Source organism: Trichomycterus rosablanca, chromosome 5 (genome assembly GCF_030014385.1).
Source record: "Trichomycterus rosablanca isolate fTriRos1 chromosome 5, fTriRos1.hap1, whole genome shotgun sequence".
Classification (NCBI taxonomy): Eukaryota; Metazoa; Chordata; class Actinopteri; order Siluriformes; family Trichomycteridae; genus Trichomycterus; species Trichomycterus rosablanca.
In genome coordinates this window covers 50,561,102-50,573,872 of record NC_085992.1, presented here as the reverse complement: position 1 = coordinate 50,573,872, position 12,771 = coordinate 50,561,102, and the positions used below count along the sequence as shown (strand labels likewise).

General features: G+C 41.4%; 1 protein-coding gene across 1 annotated transcript; it reads left to right on the top strand.

The window, feature by feature from the left end:
• The first annotated feature begins 8 nt into the window (after positions 1–8).
• On the top strand, positions 9–11,344 carry tmem176 (transmembrane protein 176). The gene is made up of 7 exons (XM_062996303.1): positions 9–122; positions 5,245–5,383; positions 7,641–7,751; positions 7,874–7,930; positions 9,056–9,202; positions 9,302–9,418; positions 10,807–11,344. The coding sequence occupies exons 2-7, from the start codon at positions 5,258–5,260 to the stop codon at positions 10,819–10,821; spliced, it is 573 nt and encodes a 190-aa protein (XP_062852373.1). The 5' UTR covers positions 9–122; positions 5,245–5,257; the 3' UTR covers positions 10,822–11,344.
• The last annotated feature ends 1,427 nt before the right edge of the window (positions 11,345–12,771 follow it).

The window sequence follows — 12,771 nt, the reverse complement described above, 5'->3', positions numbered from 1 at the left end:
TCGTGTTGTTGATCGAGTCAGATTTGTTCTGTATCAGTGTAATTCAAACGGAAAGTTTGGAGCACATCTGGATCAGAGGTACTGGAGCTGCGGGCGCGCTTAAAGAACCGGAGCGCATTTAGGTGAGTTAAACTAAGCGATGATTATTAAACTAAACACATACTAAACTTTATATTTCAGGAGTGACTCTTTGTTAGGAATAGGTTTTGTGTGTCGTGGTTTGATTGTGATCGATGGTTGAGCAATAATTCAGTCAGGCTGGGTCCTGAACTGCACTTATTAGTATGTAGGATTAGTGCGCAGTTGGAATAGTGTGCAGCTTTGCACATGTATGTAGACTAAATGATTAATTGTAAAGCTAAATCAATATATCCTGATATTCATATTAGTTTTTTTTTTAACATAAATGTTTTCCATTATTGTAATAATCTTAAAGTTGAATGCTGCGGTCAGTATTCTTGGAGCAGGGCTGTTTAACTTTGCTGGCATTGAGATTGGCAGAAATGAGCTAAATAATTATTTAAATAAACTGTTAAATAAATGAGTTTTATCAGGCAATAAGCACGAAATGAACTTGTACCCCAACGCGGTACTTGTGGAGGCTTTACGTTACATCTTGTAAACCACATTGCTGCTGGGGGATAACTGATTGCAGTCGAGGTGGGTATATTGCTGCACACGCCTCCTACCATGGCTGGATTACTGACCGGGCCAGTGGGGCCAGCGCCCGGGGGCCCTTGAGGTCAGGGGGCCCCGGGGGGGCCCTGGCCCAAAACATTTTGCGATGCCTATCAACATTTATGATACAATATATTTTTATTTCCGAGGGCCCTCCATTTTAAGAATCCTCTGACTATTAGGGACTTTAACCCCAGGGCCTCTTGGGGGCCCTAGCCATGCTTTTGGGGCCCCTAGCCATGCTTTTGGGCCCTAGCCATGCTTTTGGGCCCCTTATGAAAATGGATGAGGCGTTGTGGCACTGCTCTGACTTCGACTTCTGGCTATTAGGGGTCCTAGGAAAGAGGGGGGCATATTTTTAGAGGGCCCTGGTTATGAGAGCCCCTACCAGGGGGCCCTAGAGAAGAGCAGGGCATACCATTAGAGGGCCCTTGATCACGAGGGCCCCTGCTATGGGGCCCTTGACTTCCATAGAAGTCGTTTACCATGGCTCCTTGACTTTCTAGGGACCTACAAATTGCCAGGCAAGCTACCATATTTCATAACAGACGTTTTGTTGCAAATATGCGATTCAGGCCCTTACTTAATGTTTCTGAATTTGTATTGTTTCAAAATTATTATGTTCAATTTCTCTTAAGCGCAGAGACACAAATCAATTTAGCAGCTTTGCAATTATTTAAATTTAAAGCAGTTTGAATGCATACACACACTTAACTGAGCTTTGCCCAGGGGCCCAGACTATCCTTAATCCGTCCTTGCCTCCTACGGAACCCTTTACACCAGGGGTCTCAAACTCAATTTATCTGGGGGCCGCTGGAGGTAGAGTCTAGGAGTGGCTGGGCCGCATCAAGTATTCCTCAAAAAAAGGGTTTCAGGTATTCCAAACAAAAGTACAACTGATCCAAACTTCTCAATCTTTATTAATAACAGTTCAGAACATGAACAATTCTTCAGAACATAGGCTTCTTTTACCTACTCTTTGCTGCCAAAAACCTTCAAAGATCCATTATTCCCAGAATTGTCTTACATCTTGAAGGTTTTCTTTGGGTCATTTAGTGAAAGTCACAACACTTGTAACCGTGACTTGTTGTGAGTTATGAGATTTGCAGTATGATGTTGTTTGGTATTTGTTGGTGATGAAAAGAAGGCTGGTCTATAGAATCCACAATTAATGCCAACTTCAGTGGTTATACAGTTTGAGAAGGTTTTATGGGATGGTCTGTACTTAAATGACACATTACATCCCTAAATGTTTTAAATGTGGAATCAACATGTTTTTTCTATTATATTTTAATTAAAAACAACTATTGTGAGATAAATCCACTTGTCCTGTTTGCATTACACAGGAGAGACCCCCCCCCTATTGTTAAGAAAAAAATTTTTTACTAACACAAGTAACGAAGCAACATTTACTCTGAGTACATTTTATGCATTCTGCACAGGCGCCTCTCTATCTGCCAATCAGGGTCCTTAAACGGCGCTTGAAGACCGCACCTACATAGTCCGGTCATCCCACCCGAGCAGAACCGTGTCTGCTGCAGGCACTGCCAATTATGCCCGCTAGATGGCGCCCAGCCGACCGGTGGCAAGCGAGGAGTTCAGGATCTCGGCACTGGTGTGCTAGTAGAATTACTATTATTATTATTATTATTATTATATTACAATGCCGCCGTCACTTTGTGATGGTTGGCTGCACAGATGGATTAGCTTTCTCCGATGCCCTCTGTCTCATTGCCTGTTTATTCTTGGTCTTCCTCATATTCTGAGTCCTTTCTCTCAGCCCTGTCCTGTCATAACCTGCCTTTACTGTTTTCATGAGGGTGCATCATCAAAATATTCCGAATATTCAGACAACAAAGGTGAGCATTGTGATGTTGCTTCCAATCTGACCCAATCAGAAAAGCAGCCTCAGATCATCAAGCTACCACCACCATGGTTGCCTGGTATGGTGTTCTGATGGTCAAAGTCTTTCAGAAAGTTCCACCTTTGACCCATCAGTCCACAAAATACTTATCCAAAAGTCTTGGGGGTCACCTAGATGTTTTTCGCCAATGCCAGGCAAGCCGTTGTGTTGTTTTTGTTGGCAGTACGCCCTGCAGCTCTCCCATAGATTGTGGAATAATTTACATTCACCTTAACTGAGCTGAGTGAGGCTTGCAGTGTTCTTTTGTGACCTCCTGGATTCGTTTTCTCCGGGAAAGGTTCACCACTGTACCAGATTTTGGCTCCCACTGTGGTTCGCTGGAGTCTGAGAGCCTTAGCAATGGAGCCTCAGCAATGGCTTCATAACTGACCTCCCAGCCTGCTTCACATTACCAGACAGGTTCTAATCTAGTGATGTTCAGATTCAACATGTCTGGCAGTGATCATGCCTGGGTGTGGCTAGTAAAATGTAACCCAGCTGACCATTAAATCTGATTAACTGCTTGATTTATTAGATAATTACTGTTTTACATGAGGTCAGGTCGTTTATTAAAGAAGAATTTTGTGTTTAATTGGGTTTGTCTTTGTCTAATATCAAACGTACAAATGCGGCCCACTATTGCATAGCACACCAGCGCGGGCATAACTGGCAATGCCTGCAGGGTGGGATGACCGGAATATGTGGGCTGGGTCTTCAAACGCTGTGTAAGGACCCTGATTGGTGGATAGAGGCGCCTGTGCAGAGTGCATGCATGGAAAAGGGTTCTGCTAAGGGCTGTGCGCGGGTCGAAGGAGGCGTGAGCAGAGATATACCCACCTCGACTGCAAAAAATCTGGGATCCCCAGCAGCAGAAGATAAATTGACTATACCTAGTATATAAAACGTACAAATGTTCTACAGTGGGGGAAATAAGTATTTGATCCCCTGCTGATTTTGTAAGTTTACCCCCTTACAAAGACTTGAACAGTCTATAATTTTTATGGAAGGTTTATTTTAACAGAGAGAAACATAATATCAACAAAAAATCCAGAAAAAAAAACATTAAATAAAGGTTATAAATTAATTTGTATTTAATTAAGGGAAATAAGTATTTGATCCCCTACCAACCAGCAAGAATTCTGACCCCCACAGACCGGTTATGTGCCCATGAGGCACACAAATTAGTCCTGTCCCTGTATATAAGACTCCTGTCACAGAATCAGTTTCTTCCATTCAAATCTCTCGACCACCATGGGCAAGACCAAAGAGCTATCAAAGGACGTCAGGGACAAGATTGTAGACCTGCACAAGGCTGGAATGGGCTACAAGACCATCAGCAAGAAGCTTGGTGAGAAAGAGACCACTGTTGGTGCGATCATTCGAAAATGGAAGAAATACAAGATCACAGTCAATCACCCTCACTCTGGAGCTCCATGCAAGATCTCACCTGGTGGGGTAAGAATGATTCTGAGAAAGGTGAGGTCAGTCCAGAATTACACGGGAGGAGCTTGTCAATGATCTCAAGGGAGCTGGGAGCAGAGAAATGCTGGATATGACCCCAAGAACACCATCCCCACCGGGCATTTCTTTGCCTCCAAACACGGCGAGTGGAGTTGATGCCAAAGAGCTCAATTTTGGTCTCATCTGACCATATCACATTCTCCCAAGCTTTCTCGGAATCATTCAGGTGTTCATTGGCAGACTTCAGACGGGCCTGTACATGAGCCTTCTTGAGCAGAGGGACTTTGCGGGCACTGCAGGATCTCGATCCATTACGGCGAAGTGTGTTACTAATGGTTTTCTTGGTGACTGTGCTCCCAGCTCCCTTGAGATCATTGACAAGCTCCTCCCGTGTAATTCTGGACTGACCTCACCTTTCTCAAAATCATTCTTACCCCACCAGGTGAGATCTTGCATGGAGCTCCAGAGCGAGGGTGATTGACTGTGATCTTGTATTTCTTCCATTTTCGAATGATCGCACCAACAGTGGTCTCTTTCTCACCAAGCTTCTTGCTGATGGTCTTGTAGCCCATTCCAGCCTTGTGCAGGTCTACAATCTTGTCCCTGACGTCCTTTGATAGCTCTTTGGTCTTGCCCATGGTGGTCGAGAGATTTGAACGGAAGAAACTGATTCTGTGACAGGAGTCTTTTATACAGGGACAGGACTAATTTGTGTGCCTCATGGGCACATAACCGGTCTGTGGGGGTCAGAATTCTTGCTGGTTGGTAGGGGATCAAATACTTATTTCCCTTAATTAAATACAAATTAATTTATAACTTTTATTTAATGTTTTTTTTCTGGATTTTTTGTTGATATTCTGTCTCTCTCTGTTAAAATAAACCTTCCATAAAAATTATAGACTGTTCAAGTCTTTGTAAGGGGGTAAACTTACAAAATCAGCAGGGGATCGAATACTTATTTCCCCCACTGTATGTCTGTGATGCTTTGTGCACTGAAAATTGTACAGTATAACAATTAAGTAAAGTACTTGAATGTCACAAATATGCAAAAATAGAAGAAACTGGGAGGGGGCAAATACTTGTCACAGCACTTTATATGATTGTATAAACACAACCTTCCTGTCTCAGTATCTCTAATAAAGGTACCTCACTAACATGCTCCTTGTTTTTTTGTTGGTTTGTTTGTTTGTTTGTTTGTTTAGGCACTACAAGACAATGGCGTTAACGGTGTCATGTGACCTATCCGTCAACGTAGATACAGACCAAAATGTAAATAAATTAGCACAAAAACAGGAGGCGCTGAGAAAAAGCATCCAGAAAGGAGATCCCAAATCTATAGGGGTAAGTGAACGTATCGAGTGTAACCCACGTACACTAGTAAAGGACGTGTATGAAGCAGAAAAAAGCTCCCGCTTCAGATTTGACTCTGTGAAGCATTACTGAACCTTGTTGCTGAACACACAGACAAAGAAACAGTCGGTGCAGGAACATTTTTTCCTGCACTCTTACTAAGCCCGTAGTGATGTAAAGTATCTCGGTGTGTCTACATTCCAGCAGCTTTCGGTGGTTCCTGGATTATATATGACCGGCTAGACACTTTTCATTTCAGTAGAACAGTTTGGAGTCCACTGTTCAATGTACAGGTTAATAAAAGTTGTCAAACTAGTCCTATTTACAGTATATGGCAACAGAATGGGCATACATTTATAGCATTTAGCAGCTTACAGTACTGTGACAGTATACTGTCTAAGCAATTGAGGGTTAAGGGCCTTATTCAAGGGCCAAACAGTGGAAACCTGGTTGGGCTTAAACCAGCAACCTTTTGATTACTAGTCCAATACCTTACCTGCTAGGCTACAGCTGCCCTAGTTTAATTAAAATAATATAATATACATCGACCAGGCATAACATTCTGAGCACTGACAGATGAAGTGAATAACACTGATTATCTCTTCATCACGGCACCTGTTAGTGGGGGGGTTATATTAGGCAGCGAGTGAACATTTTATCCCCAAAGTTGATGTTAGAAGCAGAAAAATGGGCGAGCGTGAGGATCTGAGCGAGTTTGACAAAAGACGGTATTTATTAAAAGTGGTCCAAGGAAGGAACATTGGTAAACCGGCGACAGGGTCATGGGCGGCCAAGGCTCATTGATGCAGGTTGGGAGCGAAGCCTGGCCCGTGTGGTCCGATCCAACAGACGAGCTCCTGTAGCTCAGATTGCTGAAGAAGTTCATGCTGGTTCTGATTGAGCAGCACAGTTTGTTGTGTATGGGGCTGCAAAAGGGGGACCAACACAATATTAGGAAGGTGGTCATAATGTTATGCCTGATCGGTGTATACAATAATCTAACATGTGATCAGTTCTAATTTATCTACTCAAAATTTAACAATACACATTTAAACAAATACAAATCTAAGCAAATACATCTTTTATACGTACCTCTTCAATGTGTTAGAATGTAAAGGGTTAAATTAAAGAAGCCCCTTTGTCGTCCTCTGTTGTTTCTAGAAAGAACGCCAATTTCGAATGACCGTAAAAGTGACCAATCATATCGTCCCTTTAAATGGGCGGGCTTTGTTATTGCTAACTTTATGACAAGTTCCACCCGCTGTGCCGGCTGCTATATTACCAGAACAAAAGCAGAACTTGTGTTCGGATGTGCAGTTCCAGTCTTAATTGTTGTTTCTTTATTATCCTAATGGAACACACGGATATAAGTTTGGTCTCATTTTGAAGAACACAAGCTAAGCTAAGCTTTTACAATTTACCACATGCTTTTACTTTCTTTAAAAATTTTGCCTCATCAAATTTTTACCTTCAGGTTTTGTCGATACTTCTTTATTTGAATCAAAATGGCCAGTATAAATGTGATTGTGATTGGCAATATTGCTACAAATACAGCCTTGTAATATTACAAAATGTAAACAATATAAGTTAACATAATGTACTTTATTGGTTTTAAGGTTAAAGCATTCTCAGGGGGGTTGGAGGGCTGAGGTTTAAGAGTTGAACATATTTACTAACCAGGAATGAGGACGCCTCACCACAATTAAATAACAATAACAGACTTTCTGCATCATCAAATTAATAATCTTGGTTGCTCAGATTTTTGGACAAAAAGTTGGACAAAAAAAAAACATCATTTGTCCACACACATACAGTCCTGTAAATGTGTGTGTTAACTTTTTACTCTGACTGGACACAATTGTATTAGTAAAAAAAAATACAAATACAAAAATATTCCGCTAGCACACCAGCGCTGAGATTCTCAACTCCCAGGTTGGAATCTCGGCTCTGCTACCGGTCGGCTGGGCGCCTTCTACCAGGCACAATGGGCCTCCAGTCTGCTGGGTGGGAAATGACCGGATTTAAACAGAGGGGTGGGGCTGCATAAGGATCCTGGTTGCCCAGGGCGCCTGCACAGAAGTGGAGGGGAGTGTGTGTCAGTCAAGTCACCCCCTCCTTGGGCACCACTAGGTGTCCACTATGCTAAATTGGGAGTAAAATGGGGGTAAAGGTTTTATGCTCTCTGTGGCTGAGGTATAACTTCATATCACACATGAAGACTCGATAACCGGTCATGTGTTTCTGTCAGATCTCACAGGTCATGCTGGGGTTCATGATTATTTCGTACTCGGTGCCTCTGATCTCTGCTGAGCTCACTGATGTTTTCATGTTTGGTGTGCCGTGGTGGAGCGCCATTACGGTAAGAAAGATCGTCTTACTATTAAAAACCATCACTTATGTTCTTTAACTGATCGTGGACTGATACCAATATAAAAGAACCTGATGTACATTAAACGTCTGTGTGTGTTTTTTTCTTTTCAGTTCATCATTTCAGGAGCTATTGCGTTAATAACTGAAAAACGTAACAGCATCGTACTGGTGAGTCTGCATGTTGTTGCGTGTAGAGTATTAAAGTCGTGACATTACAGATAATATAAGATACAGACTTCATTACATTGACTTTGACTTTTATTTGATGTCAGACAGGATGAACCTGAGATATTTCATGTTTTATCTGCTCAACTTCATTTAATTTATTAATAAACATCCATTCCTGCATTTCAGGCCTGCAACACATTCCAAAAAAAAGTTGGGACGGGGGCAATTTAGAGCTTAATGAGGTGAAAACACTAAATAATGATGTGGTGATTGTGATCATGGTTTGGTACAAAAGCAGCATCCAGGAAAGGCTGAGAGTCTCTGATGAGTAAAGATGATCAGAGGATCCAGTTTGTCCACAAATGTGTGAGAAAATGATTGAAATGTTTAAAAACAATGAACCTCAAAGAAAGATTGGAAGGGATTTGCATGTTCTCCCTCTACAGTTCAGAATATCACTAAACCATTCAATGAATCAGGAGGAATTTCAGTGTGTAAAGGTCGAGGGTGCGAGCTTAATCTGAACGCTCGTGATCTTCCATCCCTCAGACGGCGCCGCATCAAGAACCTCCACTTAACACTAGCTGATATAACCACATGGCTAAGGGATTAGTTTATCAAACCTTTATCAAGCTCTACAATACAGAGTTACTGCACAAATCATACTTAACACTTTACTGTACCCTTGGTAAAGGTCATTTACTCGTCTGTGATGCAGCATTAATACAGAAAAGTACATTGAGATCTTAGAGCAACATGTGCTGCCTTCAAGACGTCGTCTTTTCCAGGGACGTCCAGCATTTTTTAACAAGACGATGCAAAACCACCTGCTTTTTTTGGAATGTGTTGCAGGCCTGAAATGCAGGAATGGATGTTTATTAATAAATGAAATGAAGTTGAGCAGATAAAAGATGAAATATCTCAGGTTCATCCTGTCTGACATCAAATAAAAGTCAAAGTAAATGTAAGAAACTCTGTGTTTTTATTTTATTTGCATTTTCCATCCTGTCCCAACTTTTTCTGATTTGGGGTTGTACTCGTTTTACTAATTTTACTCATTAGTGAATAATTAGTTTGGACATTTTTAGACATGTTACGTGTAATTGTGTAATTTTGTACCTTTAGGTTTTTGTGTGCTTGGTGGTGACAGTAGCAGCTGCATTTATCTCCGTCATTGCCGTGATCATCTTCATGGTTGACATGGTGAAACACCCAACGACGTCCTGCCTGGCGACCTCTGGGCAAACATGTGATTACAAACATTACGTCACCGTAAGAGGACTCACGTGCCACGTCAAAGACACATTTTTTTGTCTCTTTTACCTGATGAAATTTGTTTAAATGACTTTATAAATGAATCTGTTTCTTTAGAAATTCAGTTTTGAAATGAAGTTCATTCTTCTCATCTTGTACATGGTGCAGACGGCCATCTCCTCAGCTTTCGCTTGCATTCTCTACAAAGAGAGGCAACAATTCACCAACTATTTGGTAAGTGCAGTAAAAACATCATGTCTAGGTAAATCCTACTATGAACATTCTCTGCCACATAATGAGGATCTGAGCGAGTTTGACGAGGGCCAGATTGTGATGGCTAGACGACTGGGTCAGAGCATCTCCAAATCTGCAGCTCTTGTGCAGTGGTCAGTATCTATCAAAAGTGGTCCAAGGAAGGAACAGTGGTAAACCAGTGACAGGGTCATGGGCGGCCAAGGCTCATTGATGCACGTGGGGAGCGAAGGCTGGTCCGTGTGGTCCGATCCAACAGACGAGCTACTGTAGCTCAAACTGCTGAAGAAGTTCGTGCTGGTTCTGATAGAAAGGTGTCAGAATACACAGAGCAGCACGGTTTGTTGTGTATGGAGCAGCAAAAGGGGGACCAACACAATATTAGGAAGGTGGTCTAAAAGTGAATGCATTGCTTAATCTGTACTGAGTAATGAGCAAATTCCACAGTCAAGTGTCTTAAGTTTACATCTACAACCTAAAACATTAAGCTATTTCAAACCTAAACCAACCATAATCACCGATCAGCCATAACATTAAAACCACCTCCTTGTTTCTACACTCACTGTCCATTTTATCAGCTCCACTTACCATATAGAGGCACTTTGTAGTTCTACAATTACTGACTGTAGTCCATCTGTTTCTCTGCATGCTTTGTTACCCCCCTTTCACCCTGTTCTTCAATGGTCAGGACCCCCACAGGACCACCACAGAGCAGGTATTATTTAGGTGGTGGATCATTCTCAGCACTGCAGTGACACTGACATGGTGGTGGTGTGTTAGTGTGTGTTGTGCTGGTATGAGTGGATCAGACACAGCAGCGCTGCTGGAGTTTAAACATCTCACTGTCACTGCTGGACTGAGAATCGTCCACCAACCAAAAATATCCAGCCAACAGCGCCCCGTGGGCAGCGTCCTGTGACCACTGATGAAGGTCCAGAAGATGAGCGACTCAAACAGCAGCAATAGATGAGCGATCGTCTCTGACTTTACATCTACAAGGTGACCCGACTAGGTAGGAGTGTCAGACAGAGTGGACAGTGAGTGGATACTGTATGTAAAAACTCAACCAGCACAACACACACTAACACACCAGCACCATGTCAGTGTCACGGCAGTGCTGAGAATGATCCACCACCTAAATAATACCTGCTCTGTGGTGGTCCTGTGGGGGTCCTGACCATTGAAGAACAGGGTGAGAGCAGGTTACAAAAGTATGCAGAGAAACAGATGGACTACAGTCAGTAATTGTAGAACTACAAAGTGCTTCTATATGGTAAGTGGAGCTGATAAAATGGACAGTGAGTGTAGAAACGAGGAGGTGGTTTTAATGTTATGGCTGTCTAACGGTTTTCCTTCTACTTCTCTTACAGCTTGTGGACCAGTGATGAACCACTGATGTCCGGAGATGCCAGTAAACCATTCAGTGACCACATGTTTTATTTTATAAGTCTATAATATGTAGCTAGCACTATGAAACGTACTGCATTATATAATGGACAGTGTGTGTTGGTATAATTAAAGTTTGTTAACATTTTATAAAGTACATTCAGTAAATATTGGACACCGCACTATAACTCGGGTTGCGATCAGAAGGCTCATGTTTGTGTGACTCGAGTGCTCGTGAATGTGCAGTAAGAGCTTCGCTGTATCCACTCTTGCAGCTGGTGACCTTCAACCCCCACAAATTCTTTCACCCCGTCCTGGCAGTATTTCCTCATCTGAACAACAGACGTGCTATTCTCTTCTGCATGCAGAGCCACAGTCGCAGTCCTGCGATCGTCGTTAGTTGCATGTTGTGTTGTCTCTTCTTAACTACAGAAATTGGATCCCAAACTACGCTGTGATTTTAATTGTAGGATTGTAAACATGAAATGAAGTTGTTTTTTAATTAAAAAAGGTTTTATCTTTGATAGTTTTTATTTCTTTTTACTTTTTAAGTTTTTCTTTTTAACTTTCTTTATCATCCAAGCACAACACTTTCAAAAATGGAAAAATTGATTACAACAGCTCGGACTGCTGAAGAAGTTCATGCTAGTTCTGATAGAAAGCTGCCAGAATACACAGTTGCAGCATTACAGTTTGTTGTGTAACCAGTCAGGGTGCCCATGCTGACCACCGAAAGCGCCAACATTGGGCATGTGAACATTGGAACTGGACCACGGAGCAATGGAAGAAGGTGGCCTGGTCTGATGAATCAGGTTTTCTTTTACATCATGTGGATGGCTTACCTGGGGAACACATGGCACCAGGGTGCACTATGGGAAGAAGGCGAGCCGGCGGAGGCGGTGTGATGCTTTGTGCGACGTTCTGCTGGGAAACCTCGGGTCCTGCCATCCATGTGGATGTTACTTTGACACGTAGCTCCTACCTAAGCATCGTTACAGACCATGTTCACCCTCTCATGGTAACAGTTCCCTGATATCTGTGGCCTCTTTCAGCAGGATGATGCTCCCTGCCACAAAGCTAAAATGCTTCAGGAGCACAACAACCAGTCTGAGGTGTCGACTTGGCCTCCAAATTCCCTGTTTCCCAAAATTTGCTGTTTTGGCAGCAAAAGGGGGACCAACACAATAAGGTTGTCATAGTGCTATGCCTGATCTGTGTATATATTAAAAGCAGTGTTACGTGTATCTGCCTAAAACTCAATATTTTGTATAAATAAAATAGTAATAAAAATAATAATAATAATGATAATAATAATAACAATAACATAACAATAATAATAATAACAATAATAATATAATAGTAATAATGATAATAATAATAATAACAATAATAATAATAATAATAATAGTAAAAATGCAAATAATAATAATAGTAGTAATAATAATAGTAGTAATAATGCTAATAATAATAATAATAATAGTAGTAGTAGTAGTAGTAATAATAATAATAATAACAATAATAATAATAATAATAGTAGTAATAACGATGATAATAATAACAATAATAATAATAGTAGTAATAATGATAATAACAATAATAATAATAATAATAATAACAATAATGATAATAACAATAATAATAATAACAAGCACTGGTCTGGCCAGTAGCCACATATAGACGTGAAGCCTGGACACTGAAGAATGAGAAAGAAACACGTGATCAAAAATGTAGAAAATCTCATGGAGGACGATGACGACCAATGAGCGCGTGTACACGATGGCCAGAACAGAAAACTAGTTCCATTACTTTGGGTGTGTGTTGAGACTTCCTCACCTGTCTGCTTCTAAAAGTCTACATTTATAACCTAATTGTAAAATATTAAATATATATTTATTTAGGCATTCATGACTATTGGACCATGTAGGCGCTTTACACTGTCCTGTTAACAG